Genomic DNA, 18949 nt, shown 5'->3' with positions numbered 1-18949 from the left:
CGGATACTACTATCTATACCACACACACACACACACACACACACACACACACACACTAAAAAAAACACACAAAAAACCCCCACCAACCCTGCATTTAGCTGAACATAAATTGCCTAATAAAAATATTGGAAGTATAAAGTAAACCAAGGTTATATGGTCAGTGCATTTTTTTTTAGTGTCTTGCATTGTGTCCTTTCCAGATGTCTGGAACGAACATATGACACTGATTCTCTTCACTCTACTGGTGTCGTGATCATATTCCACAACGAAGCTTGGAGCGTGTTGCTTCGGACCGTGCACAGTATCCTTGACAACACGCCCAGTCGTCTGCTCTCTGACGTCATTCTGGTGGATGATGCGTCCACACTTCGTACGTATTCTTATGATGCCGGAGATGGATTATAGCGTAGACGCGGCGTAGCGTAATGTCAGCCGTGCGTAATTTGAGTATGGAATTTAAATTCTTTTAGTATTGTCTACATCAGCATACCAGGACTACGTAAGTGGGTTTGAATCTGAAAGTGACGAAAACACGCCTCGATAGGCTACTTGATCTCCAACAGTTACCAAAATGTCATTCAAGGAAATGTAGTTCAGTGAAAATAATGATGGGCCCATGCCAAACAGCAACAGTTTTTCCTTCTTCTTTTAGAATAGTCTTCAGATCATATACATGTATTATCTGTTTATAAGGTAGGCCTAAAAGCCATAAAACGTTATCATACCCGACTAAATCGGTTACCCCATGTCAGTCTGAATATCTCTCTCTCTCTCTCTCTCTCTCTCTCTCTCTCTCTCTCTCTCTCTCTCTCTCTCTCTCTCTCTCTCTCTCTCTCTCTCTCTCTCTCTCTCTCTCTCTCTCTCCCTTTATGTCTCTGTCTGATACAGGTACGTACATTTATTCAGTTTTGTCTTCCAGCTGACCTGGGCAGGCCGTTGGATGACTACGTCCTTCTCCTGGACAAGGTGAAGGTTGTTAGGATGAGCGCTCGAGTCGGCCTGATGGTGTCCAGAAACAAGGGCTGTCTGGCGGTCACGGGGCGGGTCTGTGTCTTCCTTGACTCTCATTGTGAGGTAGCACAGAGTAAGTCCTGTGAACATCTGAGAACATCTACTTCAGCTAGAAGAGATAGAGACAGACGTAGAGAGAGAGAGAGAGAGAGAGAGAGAGAGAGAGAGAGAGAGAGAGAGAGAGAGAGAGAGAGAGAGAGAGAGAGAGAGAGAGAAATATATATATATATATATATATATATATAGAGAGAGAGAGAGAGAGAGAGAGAGAGAGAGAGAGAGAGAGAGAGAGAGAGAGCAATATATATATATATATATAGAGATAGAGAGAGAGAGAGAGAGAGAGAGAGAGAGAGAGAGAGAGAGAGAGAGAGAGATGAGCGAGGGGAAGGGAGAGAGGACAGGTAGAATATGTTGTTACAACTCTCATCACCACCATTCGGTAATTCGATGAGTACACACGTTTACAAAATGTAAGCAGTCAAGATGACAAGAATGTTCTATATGTTCTCTCTACCACTGATTAACTTTCAAAATAGGCCTAGTTTGCTGAGGATTGTATTTTACCGAGGTCTATTTAATACTTTTGAATTGGACTCAGTGTGGTTGGAACCGTTACTGGAAAGGATCCGAGCAGACGACAGAATCCTTGCGGTGCCTGCCACTGACTACATCAACAGCAGCTCCTTCCAGTACACCGTGATTCCAGGGGATCAAGCCATGAGAGGGGGGATGGACCTCGATCTGTACTTCAACTGGATCCCCCAGTCCCAGACCGACAACCGGAGACGTGGCGATATGCTTAATCCAATGTGGTAAGCGGGTACTGGTCTTGGATGACGCTGTAGAGACTGATGTTAGGCCTAATATACATGTAACTGCAATATGGAGACTAGTGTTCTTTACAAATTTGGCAGACTAAACACTTTGGGGACATTTTTACCATTTTCTGAGCAGTGTTTTTTCATTAAACACAAAAAAAAAGAGGAAAAAAAGTAATTAATGTGGTTGTGTAATACATGAATGACAAAATATAAAACAAGTATATTTCATTAATTAAAAAATTGAGTGTTTTATAAAGGCAATTTTTTAATTAATTATTGAAAAAGGTTTGTTTAATCCCAGGGCAGCATGGCGTTGATTAACACAAGATGACGCTAAATTATTGAAATATGGTGCTGCAGCATGCTAAAACAAGCTAGGGAAACACGAGAGACGCATCTCAGTGGTCTATTGTGCCTGTGTAGGACACATGTTACTGGATTCATTCATTCATTCACCCAACCATCTAGACATCCAGATATCAGTCCATTGCTTGACTGGCGCAGTCAATCATTCACTTGGATATCTATTCATCTATCCACGCATCCAGTCATTCATTCGTCCATTCATCCATTCATCTATTCACTCATTAACACTCACTCCCTCATTCATTCACTCGTAGGTCACCGACCCACCTCGGCTGTTGTTTTGCGGTCTCCAAGGCGACGTTCCTTCACCTCGGCATGTATGATCCGGATCTCAGAATATGGGGATGTGAGAACATCGAACTCTCCTTTAAGGTTTGTCCAGTCTACATAGTCAACATATTCCCCTTTCATGAGCATTACCTTCGTGTTCCATTGGCCAAGTGTCTGTCGGACTCGCACATCATGACCGGGCCCATGTTTGTAAAAAAATGGCTTTAAAGACTAGACTCATACTAGAGTCTTAAACAGCTGCATCCAATATGTACGACGTCACCATGATATTAAACTCTTCATATTTTGTGGAAGGGTAATTCCTTTCTTTCAGTTTTACAAGCAGAGGATTTTACGCAATCAGAGTAAGGGTATTTCCCAAGGCCGTAATAAGTGGGGGTAGACAAGGAGGTAGTTGCACCTTCTAAAAATACTACTGGGTATATTTTTTAGTTTGAAAGTGTTCTTTTTGACTGCATGGAGAAATGTCTCGTGCTGTACCCCGATTTGTTTTGTTCTGCCTATCGGAAGGCCACCAAAATTATTTTAGTCTAGGTACGGAACTGTTTTCCTTGATACCGAACACTATATGCATATTCCAGCGAATATTTTAACCCTTTGGCAAGGAAAGATGGCAAAGCACCATACACTGTACTCGTTTTGGACAAAATGATTGTCAACCGTGTAAAGAAAGAATGAATGAATGAATGAATGTTTAACGACACCCCAGCACGAAAAATACATCGGCTATTGGGTGTCAAACTATGGTAATGCAAATAAATAAAGTAATGATCAACATCAATATAAAAATTCAAGACTTAAACAAAAACAGTGTAAAGAACTGTGCAAAAACACAAATATCACAGAATTTTACGGATACTGAATCTTATTCAAAACTTCAATTTTGTGCTGTATTGGCCATTCTCAAAGAGAATGTTACACCCCTGCACCACGGTGAGGTTACAGCACACGCAGGGGTGTAAAGAAAGAACACCTGTACACGCATATGTGGTTACTCCAGATCCGTTTCTTACATTTCCAATTATTCAGATTTGGATGTGTGGTGGGCGAATCGAAGTGGTTCCTTGTTCGCATGTAGCGCACTTGTTCCGATACATGGCTCCATGGAGCTGGGGCACCGACGACCCTGACCTTCTGTCTAAGAACTGCCTGAGAGTCGCCGAGGTATGGATGGATGAATACAAAGTCTTGTACCACGACAGGATATTTAACAGACAGGCGAGTGTTGTTTTGTGTTCGAGGTTACTGGGGTTTTTTTTTTATGGTAGACGATTGAAGGCTATATCTGCTAAATATGATGCATCACTGACCAAAATGATAGCTGGTGCTATTCCATATTTTGAACTTGTGCATACATTTTCATCTCTTTGGTGAAACTCTTGGGCATTTATTATGTTTTCATCGTTTTAGATGACGTAACAGACTTGACAGCTGTGTGGCAGTAATCATGACGGGTGCCACTGGTGGGGCTGGATATCAGGGGCGTAGGCTGAAGCAAATGGTCCGCTTTAATACAGGTTTATACATATGGAGTTTTTGGTGGTGCAAAAACAAATAGAAAAAGGGTCCACTTGGTTCATATTCGAACCCCCCCCCCCCCCCCCCCCCCCCGGTCCAGATCACGCTATTCCCCTGGATATACTTATGTTTCGCGAAACATTGGAAATCACCACTGTTATGACAGTGATTTGTGGATTCATGTCATCACAGCTTTACTTATTACAATTAGCTCTGTCTGGTGCTAGTTTTGATTTAGTAAACTAGTCTGGGAGTGGCAGTCCTCTTTTGGCGGTGCAAGAGGGATGAAATCTCAAGTAAAAGATCTCTTCTGTAGTGGCTGCCATCCTATAGACGAGGCACTAGATAGGGATTAATATAAATCAACTTTTAAACTGAAATGTATATAATTACTCTAGTAAATCATTTCATATAATTATTTGAATTTAAATCCAATGAAACGGGGTTTTTTTTGCTAATGGCCAATGAAGGATTTCCTGCTAAAAGAATCATTGATTATTATATTACGCATATGCAAACACTCAGGAGTGGGGTTTTTTTTTTAATGATTTCGTACATAAAGTTGTGAAATGTCACCAGAATAAGTAATGACTGACTGAAAAGATAAATCCACGTATTTCATCAATTTTGTAGAAGGAGCTAGATTTCGGAGATGTGTCAAAGAGGAAGGATCTTCGAAAGTCTCTAGGGTGCAGGTCTTTTCACTGGTACGTGGAAACCGTGTATCCAGAACTTTACATCCCAACGGGAGGTAGTGCTTCCGGACAGGTTTGCAAATACTACGTTCATTTTATACAAGTCTGGAACCGGTCCAGACGTGGTAGGTTGGGGATGGTGGGGAGTGTGTGTGTGGGGGGGGGGGGGGGGCAGCTTGATTAGCTTTATGCACGGCGGATTTTGACATAATGTATTGACATTGTATAGCTATACTACAGGTTTTAAAGTCTGGATTGGATTTGTGGATTGGGGTTTTTTGGGGGGTGGGGTTGGGGGATACTTGTTAAGTTGATACTATAGACGAGGCATTGGATAGAGATTCATAGAATCAACCACTAGTTTGCCAAATGCTTATTCGACTCTACATTGTGTAGATATACGGCCCTGATTATGTATTATGTATATGTCGATCAGATTTCAAGAATGGTTACATTCCTACATATTTTACGGGTGGTGTTTAATTTTATTTGATGGACGATTGGTATGCAGAAATATGATTACTATAGGTCATAATGTATTCATGAATAATACATATACATGTATTATTATTATTATAGATCGTGATGCTGTTCATAGACAGTAACTGTTCTATATTTTTTAAAAGAGTTCACGACTGATGCTAAAATTGTCTACTGAGATAAACAGTTGGCTGGACCGTTAAACCAAGTGGAATATAAACTCACATTCTGTCTTTAGATAAGGAATGTGAGGATAAAGAAACTGTGCGTACAAAGTCCGGTCCACAGAACTGACTATGGTAAACGTGTTGGCGTCGCGCAGTGCAGCAAGCAGGCGCTTATACAGGTATGGTCAATGTGTCCTTGGGGTACTACTGGTATTGTTAATATAGGTTTAAACTAAATATAATTAATCAACCAGCCGTAATACGTTGCAAATTACCCGCATCATACACGGCGTAGTGTAGCCGGAGTATAGACTGACATATGGACAGTTATTAACATGTTTCTTCCTGTAGTGTGTGTATTAGTGATTAATATGTAAACAATTTTTATCAGAGAGCTCGCAAATGATCAATGTAAAGGTATTTAACGTCAAACAGAGTATTGTTGTTGTATTAGAGCGGAAATCTTTTACTACCGTTTAGTAGGCAGCGATTGCGCAGAATTTATATAGATTGGTCTCTGGTGGTACGAGAGTGCTAACAACTGTCCAAATGTCCGTCTAGTGTCTCTTATCATCAGAGTATTTGGGCTATACAACAGAAATCTCGTATTTTCCCGTGGACTCATACCAGAATCTTACTTCCGGTATATTTTTCTACTGGGTCATCTCAGAAAAATGGACGCACTTGCACTAATAATTTGCTATTTTTAGAAAATAAATGTTACAAAATATAATATAGTTGAATCTCGTTGGCTCGAACTCCGTCGGTGCTCGAGAAAGTGTTCGACCCATTAGATAGTTCGACCTAACCATTCGGTCAACATCTTGTAAGTGTAACTCGTGACTTCGTTTTTGGTTCGAGCGTTGCGGTGTAATCGACCCTTCCGAGTTCGAACCAAAGAGACTTTTCTGTATTTATACCTAGTATTATTGTAAATATAGTAGCAGCAGGTTTAGTAGTGGTGGTGGTGGTGGTGGTGGGAATGGTGGTAGAAAATAGAAAGCCTATTGGTTTATATCATAACACATTATTAAGATTTTAAAATATTTTTTTAATTGAAGCATTTCACGTTGACGAAAGAGCAGACGATTCGACGCGACGATGGCTGCCTTGACTACGACGGCAAACAGTGGCTCGTAGTGACACGCTGTACATCGGCGGGGACGTGGATGTATACAGAGGTACAATGTGCTTCAGTAGTACAGAAAGCTGATACCATTAGCAGACATTTGATAGGTTTCTAATCAATATATTCAAAGTTATACATTATAATTAAATAGTAGAGTCTTCTGTTATCGTTAGCAGACATTTGCAAGATTTCCGATAAATATATTTAAATTTTTATATTATAGACTGCTGTTAACTTTAGTTGACATTTGCTAAGTTTCTGATTAATATATTAAAAAATTATATAAAATAGTTAGTGTTGAAGGAATATTAAAATTCAAAATAAAATAGTCTCCATAGCAGTAGCTTGTGTTAATGTAACTACGCAGTACTGCAGTGGAAAAAAAGAAAAACATTGGACATGTCCCATGTCCCACGAAAGCTATGAACCTGAACTTTAGTCATACGACAACAGACCGACTATTGCAAATAAATTAATTTAAGCTTCTAATAGCTTATGTGGTTTAATTGGACATGTATGACTGAAACGCATATTGTCACAGACCACTGACCTATTACATGGGCTAACAAAGTATTACTTAAAAATATATATATTTGATTTGTCCCTAAATGTACTTTATTCAACCATCTATGTAACCACCATACTCCACTTATAAATGATATTTTGTAAGAATAATTGAATTATGGCAGTGGTCCATAATTCAAAAACTAACACTGCTGAGAGGGTTGACATGGATTTCACTCCATCATAGTGTAGTTAAAGTGATGTAATAGCTAGGTTTGGTCTGTAAAAATTAATGTAATTTTAATTTATTATTCATTTTTAAAGAAATAAGGTCCTTAAATCTGTGACAGTATGCTTTTAAAGTCATCGTACTATGTGGAAAATAGATAACCAGTTTAATTTTGTATATCTCTGAAATTGATCGGGGTGGGGGAAGCAAGTGGTCCTCTCTCTTCTTTCTGATAGAAAATAATGACAACGTATATAATTTGTAAAATTTAATACATATATACACAGTTCCTATGACAAAACATTAGGTTTTTAAAAGAATACTTTCGATATACAGAAGAAGAAAAAAGAAGATTTCTCGACATGAAATGTTCGATCCCTCTTGGTTCATGTTGAACTTGATTTCTCCCCTCTAGTCACCCTTCTTTTTACACTAGAGTCGTTCACCTTTTCTTGTTTTTTCTTTTTTGGTATTACACTGACGACTGATTTGTATTAATTATTTATTTACATATAACAGGACTACTATTTCTTCGCCAAAGGCCAGTTCTTTAATAATTATGTTTTTAACCATATTTTTTTTGTAATTTGTTTCATCATATGATGATAATACCAGTACAAAGCTAAAATGGTTTGATCGTATTAATATGTTTTCATCGTTATAGTTTGTTTTGTTTAACAACACCACTAGAGCACATTGATTTATTTTAATCATCGGCTACTGGGTGTCAAATATTTTGGTAATTCTGATATATAGTCGTGTACTCACCACATTTTCCATTAGAAGGAAGATATTTTTATATACACCTTTTCACTGGTGTCTCCATGTTTTATATTCAGGACAACAACATCGTTCACACGGCGACCGGCCGGTGTCTTGGCTTGACCAGTGGTCAGATGTCTGTGGTAGTTGTGCGGTGTGACCACAGTGCGTGGACCAAGTGGTTGTGGGACAGAAGAACAATTACACTTGACCACCACAACACAGACTGAAACAGACATCTGGATTGTTTGTTGTTTTGTTGTTGTTGGGTTTTTTTGGTTGTCAAAATAAGTTCAAATAAATATACAACTTGTCTGGAACAGCTCGATATTCTGTTATTTGAAATCAAGTAGTTCAAATAAATTCACAGAAGTTCGGCTTGTTTGGTAAAAACACAATTTTGTCTAAGTATAACCCAACTTCTATTTAAAATTAACCCTTTATTTGCGTTCTCACGACAAAATAGTCTTCTTTTTTTAAATGGGGCGGGACGTAACCCAGTGGTAAAGCGTCCGCTCGATGCGCGGTCGGTCTGGGATCGATCTCCGTCGGTGGGCCCATTGGGCTATTTTTCGTTCCAGACAGTGCACCACGACTGGTATATCAAAGGCCGTGGTATGTACTACCCTGTCTGTGGGGTGGTGCATATAAAATATCCCTTGCTGTTAATCGAAAAGAGTAGCCCATGAATTGGCGACAGCGGGTTTCCTCTCTCAATATATGTGTGGTCCTTAATCATATGTCTGACGCCATATAACCGTAAATAAAATGTGTTGAGTGCGTCGTTAAATAAAATATTTCCTTCCTTCCTTCTTTTTTTAAATGTCCCACTTTTTGAAGATGAACAGTGGTAACATTAAAGTGAAAATTTAACTATACAAACATAACATAATAAACTGGTTGCGTGAAAGATTCCAATGTTCTGTCCAGCATACTTTTATTTCTGTTGAACTTCAAAAAGGGGACATTTCTAATCACTCGATATGTGTTAAAGGCATATTGTCACAGACCACTGACCTATTTAATGGTCTAATAAAGTATTACTGGAACAAAAATAATTTGATTTGTCCCTAAATGTACTTTATTCAACCGTCTTCATAACCACCATACTCCATTTATTGATGATATTTTGTAAAACTAATTGAATTATTGCAATGGTCCATAATTCAAAAACTAAAATTGTCGAGAGGGTTGACATGGATTTCACTTCGTCATGGTTCAGTTAAGGTGATCGATAGCTGATTTGGTTTCCAACAATTAATGTAATTTTTTTATTTATCATCCATTTTTAGAGAAATAAGGTCCTTAAATCCGTGACAGTATGCCTTTAAGCATATTATTAATATGGATTGTATATTATATATACATGTACATTTAATAATATTATAATAACCACAATTGATAAGTTCTGTGTAGTAACTGACACGCTATGACTACGTATAGGAAAACAATATTTACAAACGTCGATGATACAAAATCTACAAACCCATGATTAAATATTAAATATGACCATTAAAAACAATGTGTATATTAACAATATTAAATATGACTTGTATGTTAATAATAGGTATATATATAACAACATGAAACGTATGCAAAACTCTTATACAAAATGTTTATATACACTGGCGCAGGTTTATATAATAGTGAATTAATTGGGCAAACATTACAACCAGTAATTCAGTATTACAGTAGGTTTTATGACCACCAAAGATCTTGAAGGACGATTGGGGTCAGAAGTGAAATTTGAAAGTTGACGTTTTTGTATCAGTAAATCGCAAATTCAAACAATAAAAATGACTAAAAACAAAACAATAACACATGTATGATCAACAGAATGAAAAAGATTGACAGAAATAATGTTCCACACTGATTAATGAACCTTCTTGAAAAATGTCAAAATCGAGAATGACACCTCACGCACGTGTACGGGGCAACTGCGTGATGTACGTGCAAACTATGGAATGTGTTTTGGTGTGTTGATAAACAGACCTGAACGTTCTTTACTGGGATGTCTGTGGTCAAAACGTATGCTCGGTCTAATAGTTGATATTAACATTAATATTTCATGTTCCCCTACTTTTTTAAAGAGTATATATTTATACATGCATGTGTGTGTGTGTGTGCCCCCCCCCCCCCCCACACCCCCCTCCCACACACACACAGACACTTCTTGGCACCTTCCTACGCCCGTGATATTGAATACTACACTCCTTTTCGTTAGATATGATTTTTACGAAACGAGCTAATTTTCCCGGTATCTGACTGAACGAAAGTTAGATCAGATATAAGGAAACGTTCGCGAGGTTCACTGTATATAAATTCCAAAATATACTTTACTAATAAGTGTGTCAGTAAACTATACATTGAACTGTGTATCACTGTGGATGAAATGAGACATTCTGTTGGCGCAAAGAAAAAAAGATGTCAAATTGACAACTTCTGTACGACACTGGTAGTGCGTACAATTTTGTTACAACACCGGTATTCAGGGGCAGATCCAAGGGAGGGGACCAGGGGGACCTGTCCCTCCCCCTAAAAATAAAAGTGCTCCTTTTTTAACAATATGTTTACAATTTTCATTGAAGTGCCCTTTTTAGGGAGTTGCTCCATGTGCCATTTTGCCATTGGTCCCCTCCCTAAAATGTTTCCTGGGTCCGCCCTTGGTATATGTTCATCAGTTAGGTAATGGAGACTACTGTTAATGTTAATTATGAATGCACCATTATGTGTGACGAATATGTACGACTTAGGTAGCCGCCAACACCTTGAACACTTATACCCCAAACCAGACTCCATTGTTAATTAATTCTGCAAAACACTGTGTGATTATTATTTTCTTAAAAAGACTGTCCCGAGTTTGCTGGTATTGTAACATGTTCCCGACTAGTAGAGCCTTTCTAACTGCAACGATGACGTGCAATGTATGTTCTTGTTTAGAATATCGGTGTGTGTATATGTAATGTGTTTCATATTTCATCTCCCAATAATTTCGTATACATGTACATGAAAAATATACACGTATATTAGGAATTAAAATTTAAGCTACTACAAACGCTAGGATGATCAGAAGCACACTGGATATTTATTTATAAGACATTAAACGAGCTTCCATTTCATATCATATTTATGTCCTGAGTGAAACAATTTTCAGTTGTCACGAGTTTTAGCGAGTGATAACGAAAATTATTTCACGAGGGACATAAACATGATACGAAATGGTAGCGACTTTAATATCCTATTTTTTACCCATAATATCGATCTTAATTTATTTCATTCAACTCGTTTAGTTGACGTTCCTTTAAGGTTATAGTCTGCCAATCGAGAACGTCGAAGTGTTTGCGTTCTAGTGGGACGTATCAATTTGATAGGTACCAGGATATTGTTTTAACCATATGGGTAATAAACAGGCTGATGTTCTAAGCAGGAACATTTATTTGAAATGTAATTTTAGTCGTTACAAAGAAACATCTTACAGCGGCAGCAAACTCAGGACAGATCCTTTAATCTGGCTCTACTAGATGGAGATCCGTTTTGTATGGGATGCATTATCCCAAAAGATTATAGCAAATACAATTTCAAAGTCCATGAGCAGACGACCTTGTGCACTGTGAGTGAGTATTGCTGTTTAGTTTACATCTTCACCAATGTTTTCATGTGTTATTTTTAAAACACGTTTTCTTTTATGTCATGCCAAACTGGAATTACTGACAAAACAACAACAACAAATAATAAAACCCACCCACCCCAAAACAAAACCCAACAAAAAACAAAACAAACCCAACCACATTTAAAATGGAGTCTGTTACAGGGTGTAGTAGAAAGTTCCTTGCCCCTGTAATTATTAAAAGCACACGCTACTGGCCAGTTGTCACTCTCACTTTAGTTCTCCGTCAAAAGATCTAACAACAGTCATTGTTATCACGTCCATGTCAGAGGGCGCCAACCCGCTGTTTTGTAGACCATCGTGTATCTTTCGTCTTTCTTCGTGTGAGACCGGATATTCCTTCAAAATTCTTCGTAAAACAATCCTGTGGAAAGGAATACTTATTTAATAACACCTCAGCACAAGTTAAAACTACCGATTTTTACTGCTCCATATAAGGTTTAGCTACAACAACAGGATAATCACTATCATACTTTTTCTCGACTATTCCATTTCTATTCTATCTACTCTCTACCTTCTATTACTATATATTAATAAATATTAATTATGTTAAATACTTTATGCCATTGGATATTATGTTATTATGTTTTATATATGATTATGAATACTGATTATTGTCTGATGTCCATCTTGTTTAGGAGAGCACTGTTGTGAAATCCTTTTGAATTTTTTCTGATCAATAAAATATCTCAAAACAAATAAAACTACGGTTATTTGACGGCTAACTTAAAGGGACATTCCTGAGTTTGCTGCATTGTAAGATGTTTCCTAAAAATATAATACTTCTACGATTAAACCTACATATTAAATATATGTTCTTGCTTAGAATATCAGTGTCTGTGTATTCAATGTGTTTCTGGTCGTCTTAATATGTGTAAGAAGCCCAAACTGGATTTTGTCTTCAAATAATTTCGTACGTACGACAAAAATATATTTTAGGAAATAAAATGAAATTAAACCTAGTACAAATATTAGAACGATCAGAAACACGTTTAATATGCAGCCACTAATATTTTATGCAGAAAAATATATTTGATATATAATTACAATCGTTAACAAGTCTGTTAGGCGATAACATATTAAAAATTGCAGCAAATTCAGGAATGTCCCTTTAACGGTATTTCAACACTGAACGGGGTTGGGATAAACAACCAATAAAGCCATAGAGAAGTATCGATCCTACAACCCATTGCACATCAAGTGACCGCTCTTCCACTGAGCTACATCCTGTTCTATTCATATGGATGTATTAAAGTTTCAGTCATTATGTGAATATTTTAAGAATCGGCTACACGTATATCTCTTGAGATGATCAAAATAACCGCATCTTACAACAATAAAATGTATAAGAGCCAGAAGTTCGTAAGTTTACGTCTGCGACCAGCAGTTATATCGGTCATACGTTTACACGTGTTTGGCATCTATTTAACGCAAAACATTAAATCATTAAAGGCATACAGTCACGGATTTAATTATCTTATTTCTCTAAAAATGGATAATAAATGAAAATTGCATCAATGTTTGGAAACCATATCTGGTTATAGCATCACCTTAAGTGAACCATGATGGAGTGAAATCCATGTCAACCCTCTCGGTAATTTTAGTTTTTGAATTATGGATCATCGCCATAATTAAATTATTTTTAATAAATATCATTAATAGGTGGAATATGATGGTTATGTAGATGGTTGAATAATGTACATTTAGGGACAAATCAAATACATATTTTCTCAGGTAATACTTCGTTGGGCCATTTAATAGATGAATGGTCTGTGACAGTATGCCTTTAAGGATGATGGAGCACTTTAAGGACGAAAGAAAATGAAATCAAACTATATTTGTTGTACTATTAACAGTAATACGAATTATGGTTTAGTCGTGAATTTACGTTTTCGTTCAAAACCAGGCTTACAATGTTTTATGAAATTGGGCCCAAAAGAGCATGGTGTTTGCAACTCGTATTACAACTAAACGAATAAAAATAAATGTAAAAAAGTCAAGCTAAAAATTACATTTGCATTTTTCTTGGCATTCAGTATACAACAGGTATGATTTACCTGATATACAGGCAGTCACAGGTAAGTAAGATTTACCTGATATACAGGTGGTCACAGGAAAGTAAGATTTACCTGATATACAGGTGGTCACAGGAAAGTAAGATTTACCTGATATACAGGTGGTCACAGGAAAGTAAGATTTACCTGATATACAGGTGGTCACAGGTAAGTAAGAATTACCTGATATACAGGTAGTCATAGGTAAGTAAAATTTTACCTGATATACAGGTGGTCACAGGTAAGTAAGATTTACCTGATATACAGGTAGTCACAGGTAATTAAGATTTACCTGATATACAGGTGGTCACAGGTAATTAAGATTTACCTGATATACAGGTGGTCACAAGGTAAGTAAGATTGACCTAATATACAGATGGTCACAGGTAAGTGATTTATCTGATCTACAGGTGGTCACAGATAAGTAAGATTTACCTGACATACAGGTAGTCACAGGTAAGTAAGATTTACCTGACATGCAGGTGGTCACAGGTAAGTAAGATTTACCTGATATACAGGTGGTCACAGGTAATTAAAATTTACCTGATATACAGGTGGTCACAGGTAAGTAAGAGTTACCTGATATACAGGTAGTCACAGGTAAGTAAGAGTTACCTGATATACAGGTGGTCACAGGTAAGCAAGAGTTACCTGATATACAGGTGGTCACAGGTAAGCAAGAGTTACCTGATATACAGGTGGTCACAGGTAAGTAAGAGTTACCTGATATACAGGTGGTCACAGGTAAGTAAGAGTTACCTGATATACAGGTGGTCACAGGTAAGTAAGAGTTACCTGATATACAGGTGGTCACAGGTAAGTAAGAGTTACCTGATATACAGGTGGTCACAAGTAAGTAAGATTTACCTGATATACAGGTAGTCACAGGTAATTAAGATTTACCTGATATACAGGTGGTCACAGGTAAGTAAGAGTTACCTGATATGCAGGCCGTCATGAAGCAGGCCACGTTGCCGGCGATCATGGCCCTGAGGACGAGGTCGCTCATGTCTGACTTGCGGCTCGGAGCCATGGCGCCCAGACCTCCCAGCTGGATCCCCATGGAGCCGAGGTTCGAGAAGCCGCATAGGGCGTACGTCGATATCACCTCAGAACGAGGCTGCAACCACAACAAACAAACACCAATATAAACACTGTATTAGAAGTCCTCAACATTTGTCCAGCTAACCAAGTTCTCATCAACTCTCAACATGCAACAACAAGAACAAAGCAAACACAAAACAAACACACATACACGCAAGGCATGCATGCACACACACATACAAAACAAAATAAAACCTTCAATATATAACCAGCTAACCAAGTTCCAACCCATCAAGAAACAGAACAAAGCGAAAAACAAAACAACAACAAATGTTGAAACTACAACTAAATATACATGTCAACGAGGGTGGGTGATGGGTGGTAGAAAACCACCAACACGGTTTACATTAAATTCCGTGGATCAAATACTGTATATTTACATCTGTGTGTGTTAAAATAGTTTACGGATATCCTCATGAAACTAAGTTTCTCTTAGAAGTATTGTACCCATTTTTCGAGGACCATATTTATGTTGGAAATTAATTTTTTCAAATTAATTGTTTTTAAAAAAACAAAAAAACCCACTCATACCACCAGAAAAAAATGAATAATGCTAAGGTCAGACTGTCACGCATGTCACGATGAAGTTGGTCAACTTTCTGCTGTCACGACTTCTACGACTGTCCATTTGTTAGTCTGAGCACTCTTACAACTCGATTCTCGTTGTATACACATTCTACAACCGCTAAGTTGTTAATCTTAAGTTGGCAGTTGGGGAAACTACAACGCAACCGTCGAGTTGGCCAACTTCGTCGTGCCAGTTGACAGTCTGATCCTAGCATAACAGTACCCACCAGGAGGTATCCTCCAGCTAGCGTCACGTTCCAGTCGTCCAGGACGACGTCCATGTCGCTGAGGTGCCAGTTGGTGTTGTTCAAGCCCAGCGTGTAGTTATTGAATACCTTCCCGTTATCTAACAGCTTGCCCATCTCGATGTAGGCCACAAACTCGTTCGTGAACGTCTTGAAGCCAATCAGCTTGGCCACCCGCCGACAGTCGACCGGGTCCACACCCATGGTGTAAGCGATGGGGTAAAACACGTACGAACAGATAAGCTGAAAAACGTTAAATGGACATTCCTGAGTTTGCTGCAATTTTTAAGATGTTATCGAATAACAGAGACTTTTTAACGATTGTAATTACATATCAAATATATTTTTCTACATACAATATTAGTGACTGTATATTAAACGTGTTTCTGATCGTTCTAATATTTGTAAGTTTAATCGTAGAAATATGTTATTAGTCGAAAAAATCTTACAATGCAGCAAACTCAGGAATGTCCCTTTAATGACAAAACAAAACATTGAAAGTTTGCGTACCATAAAAAGCATCTATAATGCAATTTATATATTTTTGAGGGTATATTCGTCGGTCCTCTCGGTACAAAACGGAGGAATTTACGTTTTTAACAAATATAAGATTCAACCTTTAAGATAATGACGAAATTTGTCTTTAGCGTATATATCCATCAGTCTTCACAGTAAGCAGTCTTTAATGGTTATAATGGAATTTTTATTGTATAACATAACATTCCTCAGTATTTACGGTTATAATGCAATTCATGTTTATGTCCAATCAATTTTGACTGTTATAATGGAATTTATGTTTTTTGACGAGTATTCGCGTTTATTTTCTCAAAAGTAATATCTGTGAATCTTGATGGTTATATCATTGCTCATTTGCCATGGATATTCAGTCAAAACAAAATTGAAGTACTATTACGCCAGGTATCCTCAACATATGTCACCATCAGTCGCCAGACCGATGCAGATCAACGCGCACACCAAAACGTGTTTTATGGGAACCAGTTGCAGACGGTCGGAGTTGGACCTGACCGTCTACGACTTTGGTCCCATAAAAAGTTTCAGAGATCTGCGTTACCAAGACGACCAGAAACACGCTGGGTTTGCCAAAACTGATAATATAAAGTAAACGTTGTAAGTTTAAAAGCTATACATGTAATTGCCAAACATATTTTACAATGCATAAATAATTAGGGCCAGCCGCTTTAAATTGATATGATTAAAATAATAGCTCAAGATATATTTTTGTTGACCGGAGCATTAAGCCAAATTTAAGTTTTAATGGAAATAGCCAAATTGACTGGTACTCACTTCAAACGACAGTCCTTCGATTCCAACTCTGTCGCCAAACCACGTCAACGTACCATTAACGAAGGCCAGTATAGCCAGAAACGCCATGACGTTGACGGCGACGTTGGCCACCAGTTTAATGGCCGTGGACGCGCCGTCAGAGGCAGCCTCGATCACGTTCCGGTGAGACCTGCAATGTCATGGTTAACGTTTACGTCAATTCCACTACACGGCAGTAATAAATAAGAAGATACGACATATATTCATGAGACATAAAATTTGCATTTAAAGTAAAATAAAGTAAAAAAACAAACTGTTATACATAAATTCGTTTCATATCGTTGTGATAAAATGTATAAAAGTGATATGACAATCTGAACGACAAAACCGTAATACATTGTCTGGGCCGTATATCTGTACAATGCAGAGACGAATAGGCGTTTCACAAAATAGTGGTTGATTCTATGAATCTGTGCCCAGTGCCTAGTGACTAGTTTATGGTCAATTTTATGACGTAGAAGTGTTTTTTCAAAAGAGTTATCACCCTTTCTGCATCTTGTACACAGCCTGTTCGTCTACCTCGGTTTTCTCGGTAGCGGGACAGAACAGTTTAGACATCGCAAGGGCTGCTGGGGCGGACATCACAGACGCTGATAGCAAATGATTGGCTGGCACCTAAAAGCATATATCGAATAACCCATGATGATTGGTTGATAGTTAATAGAGATATCAAATAATGTATGATTTAAGAATTGTCTGTTGTTTCTTTTACGTTCATCGGGGTATGAACAAAAAAAAATCATCCGCAAACTGTGTGAATCGGCGAAGCCGTTCTCACATAAGTTTGCGGATGATTTTGTTTGTTCATACCCAGATGAACGTAAAAGAAATAACAGACAATACTTATAATTAAATTTGAATGATACATGCTAATAATAACACTAAAACGTCATACTTTATTTTGACTTATTTTTTATCCATAAACAATAACGCTCATTAAGACAACATGCCCATATAAAATGACGTCATCACATATGACGTTCCCTGACGACGTAATTTTTACGTTCATTGAAAAATTAACAAACTCCCGTTGCTACGTCTGGACCAATCGGATGACGTTACGTTGTAATGAATGTAACAGAAATTTAATTATATACAAATATATAATATACGCTGATCAATTGGTTGATGTGCAATATACCAATAGATATCATAATCCTTGATGTTAAAACAATACCTGATGATTAATTAATATTCAATAGAGATAGGAAATAATCTATGATGATTGGTTGGTGTTTAATAAAGATATCAAATAATCTATTATGATTGGTCAGCATTTAATACAGATATCAGATAATCTCTGATGATTGGTTGGTACAGTAATTTGAAATCATTCCAGAAAATACCAGTTTTGTGGAAAAGTTTCTACTTCGTATTTTTAGCATATGCTGCAATAGCTTACTGGAAAGCAAATAGATAATAATATATTAAGTGTGAACGACTTTCCATTTGTCAGTTTTAACAATTAAGTTTTAGCATGTTTTTATTGCCTCAGATATATACATTTGAGTAATGTGACAGTCAGCGTCTATGGATTTTAGCGGACATAGAGATAGACTTAATGTGCGCTGTGCACTACGTCTAACCTATACTTACTAACTTATACTTACCCCGTAACTTGTGTAGGCTCCCAGTACACTGCCGGAGACGGTAGCGAATCCACCGGTCATAATCGCATGCAGTTCCGACTTTGTCATGTACGGCATGAATGGGCGGATCAATAGTGGACTCTCAGTCTACAAAATCAATCGTTAAAATTGTGTTTTTGTTAAGGACACCACTAGAGCACACTGATTAATTAATCAAATCTTTGGTCATTCAGATAATCGTGAAAATCGTCTCACAATGTTTCTTGAATCTGAACGACAGAACCGCTATCCGAGATCAAGACGGTATCTCTGCACAATGGAGAGTTCAATGGGCATTTGGCAAACTAGTGGTTGATTCCATGAATCTCTATCTAGTGCCTCGTCTGTAGGAGGACAGCCACTC

The 18949-nt window shown here is 37.6% G+C and overlaps 2 protein-coding genes across 3 annotated transcripts in view; one reads left to right on the top strand and one right to left on the bottom strand.

The window, feature by feature from the left end:
• LOC121380581 (polypeptide N-acetylgalactosaminyltransferase 5-like) overlaps positions 1-8296 on the top strand; it is a 51728-nt gene extending 43432 nt beyond the window's left edge. The window contains exons 3-11 of the mRNA XM_041509460.1: positions 201-370; positions 920-1084; positions 1613-1826; positions 2456-2573; positions 3522-3710; positions 4644-4778; positions 5424-5531; positions 6414-6533; positions 8054-8296. Coding sequence (XP_041365394.1) covers positions 201-370; positions 920-1084; positions 1613-1826; positions 2456-2573; positions 3522-3710; positions 4644-4778; positions 5424-5531; positions 6414-6533; positions 8054-8206 — 1372 coding nt within the window. The 3' untranslated portion in view covers positions 8207-8296. The remainder of the gene's footprint in view (positions 1-200; positions 371-919; positions 1085-1612; positions 1827-2455; positions 2574-3521; positions 3711-4643; positions 4779-5423; positions 5532-6413; positions 6534-8053) is intronic.
• A 1789-nt stretch (positions 8297-10085) lies between these two features.
• Positions 10086-18949, bottom strand: part of LOC121382111 (solute carrier family 28 member 3-like) — a 22447-nt gene continuing 13583 nt past the window's right edge. For both annotated transcript variants that reach the window (XM_041511613.1, XM_041511612.1), the window contains exons 7-12: positions 18568-18693; positions 17442-17572; positions 16919-17087; positions 15596-15856; positions 14637-14817; positions 10086-12007 (exon numbers count right to left, since the gene is read on the bottom strand). In XM_041511613.1, coding sequence (XP_041367547.1) covers positions 11985-12007; positions 14637-14817; positions 15596-15856; positions 16919-17087; positions 17442-17572; positions 18568-18693 — 891 coding nt within the window. In that variant the 3' untranslated portion in view covers positions 10086-11984. The remainder of the gene's footprint in view (positions 12008-14636; positions 14818-15595; positions 15857-16918; positions 17088-17441; positions 17573-18567; positions 18694-18949) is intronic.

The sequence above is a fragment of the Gigantopelta aegis genome, chromosome 9 (genome assembly GCF_016097555.1).
Source record: "Gigantopelta aegis isolate Gae_Host chromosome 9, Gae_host_genome, whole genome shotgun sequence".
Taxonomy (NCBI): domain Eukaryota; kingdom Metazoa; phylum Mollusca; class Gastropoda; order Neomphalida; family Peltospiridae; genus Gigantopelta; species Gigantopelta aegis.
The sequence above is the reverse complement of the archived record's forward strand: the minus strand, read 5'-3'. Positions and strand labels throughout refer to the sequence as shown.